Raw genomic sequence first — 16,788 nt, forward strand, 5'->3', positions numbered from 1 at the left:
ATATTTTAAAAAATTAAAATATATGGATGCAGTAAGTAAATATCTAATTCACATTGTTCATCTAGATCCTTCATTCATCAATTAAAAGAGAAGATATGATATGAAGCAATTAAGGGTCCAAATGTTTGGTTTTTCACCCCCCCCCATACATACATCCAATCCATGAATGGGATGCTTTCTTGTGTATGCTCTGACGTGTTGAGTTTTGAGACCAATTGTGGACTAAATCCCTAGCAAAAATTTTTAATTAATACTCTACCATCAAATATTAAAGTTTGTTTGGATGATAAATTTCAAAATCCAAAAGAATTTATTATTAAAAAAAATCCAAAAGGATTTTAAATTTCGTGTGCAGCCTCCACTGAGGGAGCCTATATTTATTCCAGTCCACTGTACTATAATATTCTAAAAGGATTTATTTATTTTGATATTTGTAATTATATAGTATTAGTTAGCAATCAGCAATAATATGTTAAATATATCATATCATTGGTTGCTCATTATTTTTAATTTTTAAATATTAGTATAATATTTAACTAAAACTAAACATTTGGCAAGCCTTGAATGGCTCAAGACACGTTTTCTTTCTTGACAACATTGGTATATATGATTGTAAATATTTGTCTTCATATGCGATGTGAAGCTTGACCATATAATAAGATTAGGTCGTTACTCATCGTTTTAATTTGTACCAATATGTATATGTTTACTAATATATACTAATGCTATATAAATTAAGACAATGAACTTAAATAATTAGTGAACTTTGTTGGGAAGAACTTGAATTTTTTTAATGATAAATTATTAGTATGTTAGTAATTGTTAAGTTATATTTTTTGTTTTTTGTTAGGACTTAATGATAGACCTTAAACTCCTAAACTCTTATCTCAATCGGCTTATCAGTTGAACTATCCATTCTACCTCGTAAATAATATGAAGAAATAGTAACGGAGAAAATGTCCGAACGATTTCATGTTCATCGTGAGAGTGAGTGTTATGTCACATCTATAGATAGAGACAATAATAAGGACAGAATGTGTATGTAGTCTATGAATGAAAGAAAAGGTCCAAGAACTCAAAATAAAAATGAATGAAAAAGTCCAAACCTTCCAATTGGCGATTGCTTGCGTGGACAGTCTCAGTATCAAGATGAGGTATATAAGTTTGGGTAAATGATCATTTACCCCCCTGCAAAATAAGCAAATTTTCGTTTACCCCCCCTGCACAGATTTTTTTCTGTTTACCCCCTTGCAAACAATAGATTCCCTCATTTCGCCCCCTGGGTGTACAGCAGGACAAGTGACTATGCAAACCTGTTGACGTGGCTTGTACATGTGGAAAAAATCATTTATATTTATTTTTTAAATTCCACGTCAGATAATATTTTTTAAAAAAATAAAAAATATTTTTTTCCTACAAAATAAAAAAAAATTCTGTTTTGTTTCCCCAAAATTTTTTTAAAAAATTCCTACAAAAAAAATTAATTTTTTTTTCATACAAATGATTTTAAAAAAATTTCCTCGCAAAATAAAAAAAAAAAAAAGAATTTTCTTATTTTGCTCCTAAAATAAAGATTTACTCCGAAATAAAGTTTATTTCCGAAATAAAAATTTTAAAGATTTATTTTCAAACTTTTTGAATTAAAAAAAACATAATCTTTATTTTTTAAAAACAAAACTTTATTTTTTGTGATTCTCTTTGAATTAAAAAAAATAGAAAAAGATTTTCAAAAAAAATATAAAATAGAAAAACAAGTTTTATTGGTGTTTTCTTCTTCTATCAAAACCATTTGCCCTAAAACTAGAAAAATATAAAGAAGCAGAAGACAATAATGAAGTAGAAGATGATTTCGGCGACTGAAGAAGACGACGACGAATACAATCATGACGGTGGAAGCAAACGATTACGGCGAAGATTCTGTTTTTTTTAATTCAAAAAGATTTGAAAATAAATCTTTATTTTTGGAGTAAAATAAGAAAATTCGTTTTTTATTTTATTTTAGGAAAAAAATACTCAATAATTTTGTATGAAAAAAAAAAGTTATTTCTAGGAAATGTTTTTTAAAATTTTGAAAAAAAAAAAAAATCGTTTTCTAAATTTTGTAGGAAAAATAATTTTAATTTTTTTAAAAAAATATTATTTGACGTGGAATTTAAAAATAAATATAAATGATTTTTTTCCATGTGTACAAGCCACGTCAGCAAATTTGCACAGTCACTTGTCCTGCTGTACACCCAGGGGGCGAAATGAGAGAATCTATTTTTTGCAGGGGGGTAAACAGAAAAAAAATCTGTGCAGGGGGGTAAACGAAAATTTTCTTATTTTGCAGGGGGGTAAATGATCATTTACCCAAATTACATTTATTAGTAGGTTGTGATGTAGCAAAGTTTTTCACAAGAAAGGGGAGTTTGAATTGTGAACCTTTAAAATTTGTCCTTTTAAAAAATAGATATCAAAACATAAGTTAGAATGATCTCAGAATAAATAATATAACTTAGGAGAATGATCTTAAAACAATCTTTGAGCTGCAAACAAATCAATAAGTGATTTGTGTGTGTTTGTGTTTGCACAAAATAAATATGAGTTTAAGGGATAGAAGAGACATAATAATTTTATTATGGTTCACCCCTTAATAGTATGGGCTACTCCAGTCCCCACCCTCCTGTGAGATTGTCCACTAAGAGATTCTACCGATCTCAAGATACACTTCTTCTTTGATCTAATCCAAGATCACAATCTTCCAAGCTTCACTTGCTTGATCTACCTAAGTCTTCCTAGACTTTATGAGGTGTCACTCAATCAATAGTTACGTATTGAATTGAGCCAATCTTTTACAACTTTGATAATGGTTTGGATCTAAAGCTTTCTCACTCAAACTAAGTTGAAAAGCTAGTTACAACAAATCTCTATTTGTTCACTCAAAATGGATACTGATCCTAGTATGATATTACAATATATGGAGTGAAAGAGATCTTTAAAGAAGAGCTTGAAAACTTGTATCACAAAGACAAGTAGATTGATTGTTGTAAATTGAACTCTTGCTCTTCAATGTTGTCAAAGCCTTCCTTTTATAGTTGAACCTTGAGTCTTCAGTTCCTTGGTCCCAAAGGAAGTTTTCCAACGGCTAGTTGCTTCAAAATAGACAGCTCATGCTGAATTGTTGAGTAGATAAGTTCTGATTGTTCTTTCTCAGAACATTCTCTCTGATGTTCTTCATCTTTTCAAACAAAAGGGCCATAATTGACAGCTTACAATGGGCTGTAGATAGTTGTTCTTTACTTCCTCACCAAGTATGTCTGTTATAATCCATTTAAGCACGTTTTGGCCAATTGTAGATGAGCTTGCAACTTCAAAAACAAAGGACAGTCATTCTCAGCATCCTTCTGAGAGTGTTCTCTAATCTGGGCAAATTTTTACACTTGATCTTCAATTAGAGAATGATGCAAAGCTGTGACCAGCTGTAATGTGAAGAGAATGCAGTTGTGATGTCCTTGTGTAACTATTCACTTGTCCTTTCCATGTACTTTCTTTCTTGATTAAAAATTAATCTCTTGGAGAATGTTCATTAAATAATGACATTGAAGGTACATGACAACTATGAGTTGAATGTGTGTTGTCTCATCCTTATTGGTCTATGTAATCATTGTCTAAACACTCTTGATCCACCTGATGAGATGTTGCCTTGAGAATTTATCATGTTGCACATGCTTTATCATTAACTATGTCCAAAGAGGAAAGTCACTTTTCTTCCAATTATTCCTTGCCTTAATTGTTCATAAACGATTGTGATCTTGTGAGTTAAAACCAAGATAAAAGTGCTTCTTTGTCTTGTATATGGTTGACTTAATGAAATAAGTGCTTTTGCATTTATTCTTGTTCATGAAGAGAATGTTGCATTTAAACCAGAGATCATTCTCAGACTGATCCTGAAGCTTCTCTTTTTGCCAAAGTGTAATGAATATCATTGATATTAAAAGCTTAATTGTTCCTGGCTAATTAAAACACTCAAGAGCACTTGTTAGATAACAATGAGATCAGAATTACATTTAAAATATAATTAAGATGTTTGTTATCTTTAAAACATCAAATTGGGATTTTGCATTTTGCCTCAACAGGTTGATCACATAAATCTCTAATTAATATCACAAATTTAAAAATTGTTGGCCTTTTATTAAGATAAGATTGTCAGCTTGATCTGACTAAATTGTCTTGACATGGATTTGCATTATCTTCCAATTCTGAACAAGAGTCTCAACAACTTTGGCTTGACGCAGAGAAACTTTTCTTTCTCAGCAAAGAAGACCAGACATATCACGTTACTCCCTTAAGACTAGGGATAATGTAAGAAATTTATCCTGAACCATTTGTATAGTCGCTATCGTCTTTGATAAACGTGTTGACTCAATGATTCAAACCAAATAACCCAATCTTTAAAAAGATCAGAGATCTGTGCAGAGGTTTATCATCTTCTGAATTTTCAACTTCTGAAGCTTACATCTTCTGAACGTTGATAACCTCTGAGCCTTCAGAACTTTTGAATGGTCATCTTCTGGCATGTCTTCAGAGCTTATCTTCAAAATAATTCTGCATACTTGAAATCAAATTTTAGTACGTCCAATTGTACATTTAATACTTTGTTATCATCAAAACCTTTAATAGTGATTGGGGAATTTATAAATGTCAATTTTGTTCCAACATCCACTTCTTCCTCTTGGTGGTTAGGTGGTCGTGATGGTTTCTAGCTTCTAAAGTTCTTTTATGGTGTTTTTGCGTTGTATCACTTTTAACTTTCTTAGTTTTTTTGTTTATCTTTAGTACTTCTGGTACTCCTGATTTGTACTCAGACTCTTATTTTTATATTTATATATATAATACCTATTTACCGTTAAAAAAAAGTGTCGTGAAAAGTAATTGTACTTTTTGGTGTAACTTTTACAACATGCTCGATCCCCTAGTTTTTTAAAGGAAGTGGTCTAAAGTTCGACCGAATTTTTTTTTTTACTAAAATGATGAATATATAATATATATATATATATATATATATATATATATATATATACTATATATAAAGAGAAAACATGAGTTTTGGTGTGGACTTTTCATAATACTAACAATACCCTTGATTTTTTTAGTAGCAACAAAAATCTTTTAATAACAAACTCACCATAACAAAAGACACATCTTTCTTTTTTTTTAGCAGCAAAAATATTTTATTAACAAACTGGCCATTATCAGTGCCGGCTATTAGCTGAAGGTGTGAAAACACAAGAAGGGGGGGTTGAATAGTGTTTTAATACAAACTAAAACTTTTTCAAGTTTAAGCTTGGTTCTTGAAAGCAGCGTATTTCTCAACACAATATCAAAGGTAAAGAGATCAAGGGAGAGAAGATGAACACAAGCAATTTATACTGGTTCCTCTCACAAACTGAGAGTAGTCCAGTCCCCTTGCAAATGCCAAGACATTTCCACTATAATCACACAAGATTACAAATGCTCAAGCACACAGTAAGAGACTTTTACACAATGCTCAAGAACTTAGTAAGAGGCTTCTCAACAATACTCAAGCACCAAGCAAGAGACTTCTAAATCTTAGATGTAAATAAAGATTGTTGTGATAATACAATGCACAAATGAAACCTTAGTGCTAAAAAAAAGAGTTGAAATAGACTACAAAGTATTTTTGCTGTGAATGAAATTCAAAGGTTCAGAGCTTGAGTGCTTTTAGTATCGAAGTGAGTGTGCAAAGGATAGAGATCGTATTCGTTAGTTGTCTTCACAATGGAGTGTTGTTTATATAGTCAAGTAGTACGCTCCATGTGTAGATGATCGTTGTGCAAAGACGTTGTAGCAGCGGATTTGGACTGAGCAGTGAAAGCAACATGTCATACCAAAGTGGTAATGAGTTTCTACTACTTTGTTTCTTGAGAATCTGTATGTACCAAACAGAGAAACTTTCATAGTTTGACTCCACGCTCCTCCAAACTTAGAATGAGGTTGATAAACTTGATCATCCTTTTTAGATTCCTTATGCCAAAACAGAGAAAAATCCTTTTAGCTTAATCCCAACTCAATATACGCTGATTAGCTTCTGACGGCTTCTTGCCTCTGATGGCCAGATGCTTCTGACGCGTTCTTGCCTCTGATAACTGCTTGCTTCAGAGTCTTCTGAATGGACAAGAGCCTCTTGTTCATCTTTTGCTTCTGAATCCCTTTCAGAGCTTGTTTCTTTTCTCAAGAACTTAGGAATATCATAATTTTCTTATAAGATCCTGCACACTTGAATTAAATGTTAGTACTATCAATTGCGCATTTTAATACTTATTGTTATCATCAAAACTTATAGAATTTACTTGGGGCTTTAGAACAAATTTTGTTCCAAATTAGCATGTGCAAAGTGTGCTACATAGCAGGACCTCCATTTTTTGGGGGCCTCAATAAAAAATTATATGGTAGTAGGTCTCTACAAAAATATGAAGAAAAAAAATTGATTCACAAAAATAAAATAAGAATTGTTTTTCGAATCTGTCTTTGTTAAAAAAAAAAAATTGAAAGGTCCAAATAAAATGGCTAAGCTTCAGGAAAAAACATAAAATGAACAAAAAAAGTATTCAATATGAAATTTTGTTTGATGAGTTTACTACAAAAACGATTAGAAAGTGAGGTGCTATTTTTACGTAGTTAAAATGTATTTTGTAGTTACTTCAAAATGTTTTTTAATTAAGGCGCCTATTCTTAATATTCTAAGTCGGGCATCCAAATAGTCAGGACCGGCTCTTACCATAATATAAGACTTTTTTTTTTAGACATAAGTTAGACAAAGACAGACGCGAGATCCGCTAGTATGAATAAAAAAAGTATAACATAAAATACAATGAAATGAGTGATTGAAAATATCACCGGAGTAATCCCCTAGTTTTCTAAAGGAATTGGTCTAAAGTTCCACCACAAAATAAGTACTCCTTCCGTACCACAATATATGTCGATTTGGCGCTTTTACACATATTAAGAAAGGTAATTATTGTTGTATGGAAAAGAGAGATTATGAGTTGATTTACAAAATTGTCATTCATTTATTGTATGGAAAAAATAAATTGAAAAATTGAAAGAAGAGACAGTAATAAATAGTTAAGGGTATAATAGAAAAAATAACATTAAATGTTTTATTGATAATATAAAATGACATATATTGAGATAAATTTTTTTTCCGCAAAGTGACATATATTGTGGTACGGAGGAAGTAAAATTTTACTAAAATTATTCTTATTAAAAATCAAATTCAAATTTTTTTAAACAATTCGTTTAAAAAAAATTAATTAACCACTTAAAACAAATTTCTTGATTTCCTCTCTACACAATGTTGTCTGTAACTTTTGTCAGATTTAAATTTCAATTAGTGCTTTTGTCAGATTTTGTCTTTAACTTTCTTTCTCCATTATTTACTAGTAAATTACCATTTTGTCCAAGAGATGTTTGTTTTTTCCATTACTGATAACACTCTTCTTATGCAATGCCGACTTCAATATAGAGATGCGAAAGAACTGCAATTCTTCAGGACCGACCAACCAACTACTATGAAAATTGCGTCGAAGACCTAGAAACTCAGGAAAATATGAGAGAATATTTGTGTACTCATTGTATATTGCAATTCCAAGTAAAAACTCATATTTACTATAATATAGGATTTGAGACAAAGAAACAAAGAAAATAAATACACATAAAGGCTAATGTTCCTAACTTAATTATAATATAAATTATTATAATGAGAGAATCATAAGTCATAACATATCGTAATAGAAGAACTACAAATCTTTAGGAACGGTGGTACATTTTATAAGTGAGAGAATCCATAAACTTAATTTTTTTTTATAAGCAATATTAGTTGTTAGTATTACAATGTTAGCTTTTTTTCCTTTGTCAGGACTTGAATCTTGGACCTCCTACTCTTTAACCCTTAGCTCAACTAGTTTAACCAGTTGAGCTACCCATCACACCATCATAAACTTAATGTTTTAAATTTCGCCTTAAGAAATATTGGTGTCAAATTCACTTTTATAATTGTTCTAAATCCATCATCCCTCTCTAACTGTCTGCACATTACCCAACAAAAAAAAAAGAAGATAATTTTAATTGATCCGAATCACCTACAATAGCAGGAGCACACAATTTACCGTTGTAGCAGATTCAACCATTAATTATGGATTGGACGTTTCGAATTAGATATAATAAAATTAAGTATAAAATGCTTTAACCTTAATTATTGATGGGACGGTCCAGATCAATTCCAGCATTAACAACAGAAAATCTAAATCTAATTTTTGTTCACAACTTGTCAATTATAAAATAATACTAGTTAGTACTAAAGTTATTAGTAACAATAATAATTTTTCGGCTTTCTTTAAATAAAAAAATAATTACCATTATGATATGGTTGTAAAGTACATGGAATTTCAATTTTTGTTTTGGTTGGTTTGTTTGTTTGTTTGTTTACCGACAACGAAATGAAAAGAATTGTAATGAACAAAATCTGGCACACTAGTATTGGTCAATAATACTGGATCGAAAACAAATAAAAACACTGGTTTTCATGCATGACATTAAAAAAAGGGTGCTTCTATGGTGAGGCCAGTAAAATGACCTCTTTGGTGAGATCGCCACTGTGGCCAATAGAAAAGTAAGTGGACTTATTCAACTGCCACATAGGATAATACAATGCATGTCACTTACCATGCATCTCCACATCTATTAAAATTGCAAATAAGTCCCTACCATTAAAATTGTTACATAAATTATCTCAACATTTATGTAAATTACATCAACATTAATATTGTTTTATTAATTATAATGATGTTGTAAAAATCAAATTATCAAAACGCAAATTATAAAGAAAATATTCATCTTCTTCATTCTTCTGTTCATCAACATCGTAATATCTCACCTCACCACCCAACCTTCGTCCGCCATTGTTGAATCAACTGAACTTTTCTATTCTTAACAACACTGCATACGAGCTAGCCATTGATGTTATCGCATTGAATCTCCGACCATAAATATACAATCGAGGGCGACAAGTGCGACATTCAGGTAATTTGGGAATTAGGGTTTACAATTCAAAAAATAATAAAATTTGGGAATTAGGGATATAGATGTGGAATACTTCGATGAATATTTATGTTGTTTGACATATTGTGTTAATTCATGATATAGATATGGAACACACCGACGAATCTGTTGACGTTGAGTCCAGAGACCTTCATTCCACTAAAGGTACTGATACGTATGATTTAGAATCGAATGCCGACGAGGATGACAGTTATTCAGGATCCAGTGGGGATGAAAGGTCAGAGACTGAAAGTTCAGAGACTGGCGAAGATGCATCTGATAATATTGGGGCTGCAGTTCATAGTGAGGTAAATTTTGATTCAATTACTTCTGATGAGATTCGAGCCATGGAATTTGCTACTGTTAGTGAAGCTTATGAATTTTATTACCGGTATGGTAAATGTAAGGGTTTTGCTATTAGGAAAGCTTCTAGTAGGATAAAAGAGTTAGATGGTAATAAAGTAACACAAATGAAGCAGTTTGTTTGCAACAGACATGGTTTAAGAGAGAAGAAACATTTAACCAGGTTAGATAGGAAAGTAGAACATAGACGTTTGAGCCGTACAAATTGTGAAGCTAGGTTTCGTGTGCAATACAGAAAACAAAAGGATAGATATGTAGTTACTGCTTTCGTAGAGTGTCATAACCATGAATTAACCCCAGCTAGGTTTGTTCACCTGCACCCTGTTTATCGTAAAATATCTGAAGCAGATAAGGCTCAGATTGATGGTCTTCAAACACGTGGAATTAGAACTTGTCATATAATGGGGTACATGATTGCCCAGAAGGGTGGATATGCTAGTGTTGGATTTACAAAGAAAGATTTGTACAATTATTTTGATAAAAAAATGTGTGAGTGTATTAAAGATGGTGATGTTGTCGCTTCTTTAAATTATCTTAATGTAAAGTCGTCTACTGATCCCATGCTATATGCTGAGTATGCCGTCGACAATAGTAATGGACGAATGAGGTCTCTATTTTGGGCTGATGGCAGTAGCAGATCAGACTACTTTTGTTTTGGTGATGTGCTTGCCTTTGACACGACTTACCGGAAGAATAAATACAACTATCCATTGGTTGTATTTTCAGGGTGTAACCACCATTCTCAGACAGTAATTTTTGGTGCTGCATTGGTAGCAGATGAAACGACGGAGACGTACAAGTGGGTGTTGAATTGTTTTTTAGAGTGCATGGAAGGTAAACAACCAAAAGCAGTGGTAACAGATGGAGATGGGGCAATGAGGGAGGCCATAAAACAGATTTTTCCCGATGCCACCCACAGGTTATGTGCTTGGCATTTGAATAAGAATGCAGTTGAGAATGTGAAAGATAATCCAGAATTTTTGGACGGTTTTCAAAAAGCCATGTACTCAAATTTCACAAAGGATGAATTTGAAGAGTATTGGTCAGAGCTAATTAAAGAAACTGAAGTGGAACAACATCCATGGGTTGTCAAAACTTATGAGAATAGGTCACTATGGGCAACTGGATATCTACGTGATCAGTTTTTTGGACGTATAAGGACTACGTCTCAATGTGAAGCTGTTAATGCAATAATAAAGACTTATGTCAGGACGAAAGGCTGCATTTTTGAATTCATGCATAATTTTGATCAGGTTTTGAGAGATTACAGAAATAATGAATTGGAAGCTGATTTTAAGTCAAAGTTTACGGTACCTGTGTTGACAACTCAACTGCGTGTGATTGAGAGTGATGCCGCCAATACTTATACTGCGGAGATTTTCAAAGAAGTTAAAGAGCAAATTCTGAAGGCTGGTGCATTGATAGTTAAGCATAAAAGTGATCACGGGGATACAAAGATTTATACATTAACAAAATTTTGTAACGATACATATGAAAGGAAAGTTGTATTTGATGGTACCACATTGCAATGTTCGTGTAAGTTGTTTGATTCTCGCGGTGTTCCATGTTCTCATATATTTTATGTCATGAAGGATGAACATGTTGATCATATTCCTAGGCCCTTGGTATTGTCGCGATGGACCAAGGATGCCAAAATTGAGTATTTGAACAACATGGAATGTAATGGTGATGTTGATTCGAACGTAGTTGAGGAAGCTCGTTTTGGTGCATATTGTTCGGCCTTTACAAGTTTTTGCAAAGAAGCTGCAAAAAAGAATGGTGTGTATGGCCAAATTTTGGATGACATTATGAAATTACAAAAAAAGTACTGCATTAATGATGATCCTATTATTGGGACACAAAATCCAGCAGTCGGTGATCCGGTGGCGGTTAAGAGTAAAGGTGCTCCAAAGAAAAAAAAGAAAGAACCAAAATCTGTCAGGCGATGTGGAAAATGCAACGCTACAACTCATAATGCGAGGACATGTTCCGAGGTTATTTCAATAACTCGTGATTACTTAGTTATAGTTACTGTTTGATTTGTTATTAAACATTATAGTTGATATGTTTAAACTTGCAGGGTACACAAAAAGCGACAGAACCAATAGTTGATTTGCAGTCGGTGTCGATATCTGATGCTATAAGCCAAATGGATGAGGTATAATATGTTTTATTAAATATTTTGTGTTATTATGTGAAATTTAATAATAATTATTTTGTCATTATTTTTTTATAATCAGAAAAAGAAAAGAAAAGCAACCTGCAATGTTGACAGAAGTGTGCAAAAGAAGGGTTCACGTCCACCGATACACCGTGGCGCTAAGGCCACAGTGACAACACAAGCAGACACAAATGGATGTTACAATCAAATGCATTTCCAAGCACAAATGGATGTTACAGGCACAAGCAGACATTTAAATGCAATGTGTGGAGTTCAACCTGTTATGCCGATGGTACCTCATATGTTTCAACCAATGCATTTGCAACCCGTATACCCAATGTATGGAATGAGTGTTGGGCAAACTGCAAGTTCGTGCTACGGTATGCTACAACAGAGTGTCGGGCAATCTTCACGTTCGTGCTACAGTCTGCTACAACAAGTTGAAAAGGCTACTACTGATGATTGAGTATTTTAGTAGTAGTATAATTGAATGCATTTTGATAATGTTGATGTACAATTCTGGTTTAATTATGTTTGTGGATAAATTGTTTGGGATTTCATGTTTGTTTTGATTTACTTGGAGAAATTGGTACAATAGTGATTCATGACTGTTATTTATGCTTTAATGAGTTACATGTTTAGAAAGCTTATAAAATTGGCTTTTATACCAGTATAACGCAGGTTTGAGTCATGTTTGCAACATTCGGTTATTTAATGTTATTTTGTAAAGAAAAAAAATAACAAAAATGGCACCAACCAGTTTCGAACTCGAGATCTACATGAATTGAACGGTAAACACTACCACTAGGCTGTCATTAATTCTTTTGTAAAGTTTTCATTTGTGTTGATATAATTATGTTTATTTGACGCATGCTCTGCACCCAGACATAGTTTCAAATACGGCTATAAAGACCTCTCATTCATTAATGTTTCGAAAACCCTAGTTTCCCAATACTCATCTCTTCTCTCCATCCAATTCGAAATACAGATTTATTGTTTCCCAAAAATCCCTAATTTCGCAATTTGTCCCAACAATGTCTTCTTCATCTGTTGCAAATTCAATGGCAGTCGAAATCCCAGAATGTGGTTGCAAAAATCCAATGAGGTTGTACATATCCAATTCAGGCGAAAATCCTAAGCGTAGATATTGGAAATGTCGAACTCATGGGGTAGGTTTGCTAACAGATCGTTTTATACTTGGTAGATCTATTTCGATCATGATTTAATTTGGTGAGTATAACATTTTGATGATTGAAATATAATTTGCAGGGAGCTCGAAGTTGTAATCTTTTCATATGGGATGATGAAATTAAAGGCCACCCTCCCTATGTGCGTCCAACTGCTAGTCCAAATGTTCGTGAATCACAAACTCAACCCAGTCGTGGTTGCACATGCTCAGAGTTGTTCAAAGATGTGGTTTCAATTGTTAAAGAAATTCAATTCAATAAGGGAGAGAAGATGAAGATGAAACTACAAAACGAGAGATCGACAGCAAAGATGTTTAGGAATTTGTTGATTTGTTCTTGGATTATTTTCTTTTTTTATGTTAAAATGTTTACCTAATTAATGTAATTTTTTTTTTTTAATAACGATTCTAATCTCAGAAAAATATTGATGGATTGTTGTTTTTTCTCTTTTTTCTTTTTTGTTCCAACCGTGATAAGTGATAAGGAATAGGATTAGTTAGAGTGATTATAGGGTTGTGAATTGATTATTGTGTGTTTCAACTTCCAAAACTGATAGGAATAGGATTGGTTAGAGTGATTATATGGTTGTGAATTGATTATTGTGTGTTTCAACTTCCAAAACTGAAAAACTAGTAATTATAGGGATAAGACATAGGATTGGTTAGCGTGATTATAGGATTGGTTAGCTGGATTATAGGATTTATGGAGTGCTTATAGGGCTGCTGTGGAGTAATTATTGCGTGTTTCAACTTCTAAACCTGAGTAAATTTGAAAAAAGCAAACCTATTTAACAAGCTTTATCTGGACATAAAGTTTTTCGATGGAATTCATTCATTATGGGTATCAAGTAATTATAGCTCTTAAACTTCCAAAACTGAATGAAATTCCAGTTTACTTAGTGTTTCATTAAATCAAATGTTTAACTCTTTGAAAACTAGTGGAACAAATGCCTCAACCACACAAAGGGTAAGCAAGCTAAATAATAACGACTTACGCCAAATAATAACGAATCACGCCATATGTATCGTAACTTAAACGATAATAATAAAACGAAACTTTTTAAAATAGAATTGAAATTGCATATGTCGACGAACACGTATGTGATCGTCAACTGATGTCTGGCTACTGATAAAAGTAGCATTTTTACAATTAAAAAGTTCAACAACTACTTAAAACAAACATAAGTACTTAACAAGAGCTAATTAAACAGTAGCAAACAGTTTGGACGAGGATATCAAACATTGATCCATCTGGGCATCAATTCAGCGGGTGCGAGGCTTCTGGCGCATCAATGAAACAACCATTAAGTTATAAGGTGGTTTCAGAGAAAAGTGGAGGACGTCACCAACTTTAGGCCTGTGCACTTCAACAAAGTCATACCAACCATCTCCAATGTATCTCTGCGACGAGTGTCCCGGATCCAAAATAGCACAGTCATATGTACGTTTCGTCTCTGCAGATCGCAAGTAAATGTCGCACTTGTCTTTTAGAGCACGCTTCACAACCCACGCAGGAATGTGCTGTACCAAATATAAGATAATCAAGATTATTAGTCAGTAAGACAAAGTAAATAACAAGTGATACATAATTGAGAATGCACCAAATGTGAACTAATACCAGTGTTTGTTTCCTCTTCAAATTCTGCATAGCTGGTGTAACTTGTGTTATCCATTCACAGATTTCATTCCTGTCCTTAATCACTCTTTGAGCAACATTGTTATCCACCCTCCTCTTACCAGCATTGTTAGCAACATTGTTAGCAGTCCTTTGAGCAACATTGTTAGCAGTCCTTTGAGCAACATTGTTAGCAACACTATTAGCAACCCTATTAGCATCCCTATTAGCATCCCTATTAGCAACCCTCCTCTCAAACCTCTGAGACCTCTGATAAACATTATCACCTTCGTCATCTGAACTTAACCATATTACGTCAACAGGCTCTGGTTTGACTGAGTTCATACTTACATTCCTAAATCAACATAAATAAACAACATCATCATATAGTACCAGTGCATGAACACAGAACATAACCAATAATCACCAACAACGTCTGATAATGATAACATCGTTTACAAATAAGACAACACATTGGAAGTATAACATAGCATCAACGTTTCAGATCTTGGTAATTGAAGGTAAATAAACATCGTTTAAAAAAAAAAAAAAAAATCTACTATCAAATCACTTTATCAACATGCAGATCTTGTTGAATGCATTTACTCTCAAATCACTTTATCATGTAACTAAGTCTTTATAAACAATAACGAAGCAATTCTCCTACTTAGGAATTTACTCATGAATGAACTTAATGAACTTAGTAGATACGAACAGTATCAATGAAACCAACGACAACAAAGAACACAAATAGGATGTAAATCGATAACAAAAACGATGACAAAAAGTAAGAAGGACAAACCTTTGTCTGGACGAGGACGCCATTCGTTGTCGTTGCGCCGGTTGCTCCGTTTTTCCGCCTCGGACGCTTAACAAGAATGGTAAGGGTTTCACACGATGAAGTGGTTCCCTTTGTTGGAGAATGAAAAAGTTTTTTTAGGTTGCAATGATGAATGATATCTATTCCAACAAAAGGAAGCCTTTTTGGTTTCCACGCATATGTGGTGTGGTAATAGTACCTGTTTGGAAGAAAACTTTTTGGTTTCCACGCAGGTGTGTGTTTGTTTGTACTTAATTTTTTAAATTTTTAACGTGAATAGTAAAAATTTAAAAAAAAATTCAACATGGGAATTTAGGTTCTTTGACTTAACATTTGACCCTAATGCTAATGACTTAGATATTTACTCACCGGAGTAAATACACGTGGATGACTTCGAAATCGGAGTAGGTCAATTTTTTAGGTTCTTAGACTTAACATTTGACCCTAATGCTAATGACTTAGATATTTACTCACCGGAGTAAATACACGTGGATGACTTCGAAATCGGAGTAGGTCAATTTTTTAGGTTCTTAGACTTAACATTTGACCCTAATGCTAATGACTTAGATATTTACTCACCGGAGTAAATACACGTGGATGACTTCGAAATCGGAGTAGTTCAATTTTTTAGGTTCTTTGACTTAACATTTGACCCTATTGCTAATGACTTAGATATTTACTCACCGGAGTAAATACACGTGGATGACTTCGAAATCGGAGTAGTTCAATTTTTTAGGTTCTTTGACTTAACATTTGACCCTAATGCTAATGACTTAGATATTTACTCACCGGAGTAAATACACGTGGATGACTTCGAAATCGGAGTAGTTCAATTTTTTAGGTTCTTAGACTTAACATTTGACCCTAATGCTAATGACTTAGATATTTACTCACCGGAGTAAATACACGTGGATGACTTCGAAATCGGAGTAGTTCAATTTTTTAGGTTCTTTGACTTAACATTTGACCCTAATGCTAATGACTTAGATATTTACTCACCGGAGTAAATACACGTGGATGACTTCGAAATCGGAGTAGGTCAATTTTTTAGGTTCTTGACTTAACATTTGACCCTAATGCTAATGACTTAGATATTTACTCACCGGAGTAAATACACGTGGATGACTTCGAAATCGGAGTAGTTCAATTTTTTAGGTTCTTTGACTTAACATTTTACCCTAATGCTAATGACTTAGATATTTACTCACCGGAGTAAATACACGGGGATGACTTCGAAATCGGAGTAGTTCAATTTTTTAGGTTCTTTGACTTAACATTTGACCCTAATGCTAATGACTTAGATATTTACTCACCGGAGTAAATACACGTGGATGACTTCGAAATCGGAGTAGTTCAATTTTTTAGGTTCTTTGACTTAACATTTTACCCTAATGCTAATGACTTAGATATTTACTCACCGGAGTAAATACACGGGGATGACTTCGAAATCGGAGTAGTTCAATTTTTTAGGTTCTTTGACTTAACATTTGACCCTAATGCTAATGACTTAGATATTTACTCACCGGAGTAAATACACGTGGATG

General features: G+C 33.1%; 3 protein-coding genes across 3 annotated transcripts in view; 1 reads left to right on the top strand and 2 right to left on the bottom strand.

The window, feature by feature from the left end:
- Positions 1 to 8,514: 8,514 nt before the first annotated feature.
- The window catches only part of LOC123907130 (UDP-glycosyltransferase 1-like), a 34,574-nt gene continuing 26,300 nt past the window's right edge, over positions 8,515 to 16,788 (bottom strand). The window contains exon 2 of the mRNA XM_045957237.1: positions 8,515 to 8,603. The gene's annotated coding sequence lies outside the window, so the exon portion shown is untranslated. The remainder of the gene's footprint in view (positions 8,604 to 16,788) is intronic.
- Positions 9,447 to 12,089, top strand: LOC123908736 (protein FAR1-RELATED SEQUENCE 5-like). The gene is made up of 3 exons (XM_045959454.1): positions 9,447 to 11,456; positions 11,543 to 11,620; positions 11,703 to 12,089. The coding sequence occupies exons 1-3, from the start codon at positions 9,447 to 9,449 to the stop codon at positions 12,087 to 12,089; spliced, it is 2,475 nt and encodes an 824-aa protein (XP_045815410.1).
- LOC123908760 lies at positions 14,073 to 14,769 on the bottom strand. The gene is made up of 2 exons (XM_045959481.1): positions 14,428 to 14,769; positions 14,073 to 14,330 (listed from the first exon to the last, which is right to left on the bottom strand). The coding sequence occupies exons 1-2, from the start codon at positions 14,767 to 14,769 to the stop codon at positions 14,073 to 14,075; spliced, it is 600 nt and encodes a 199-aa protein (XP_045815437.1).

The sequence above is a fragment of the Trifolium pratense genome, linkage group LG2 (genome assembly GCF_020283565.1).
Source record: "Trifolium pratense cultivar HEN17-A07 linkage group LG2, ARS_RC_1.1, whole genome shotgun sequence".
Lineage (NCBI taxonomy): Eukaryota > Viridiplantae > Streptophyta > Magnoliopsida > Fabales > Fabaceae > Trifolium > Trifolium pratense.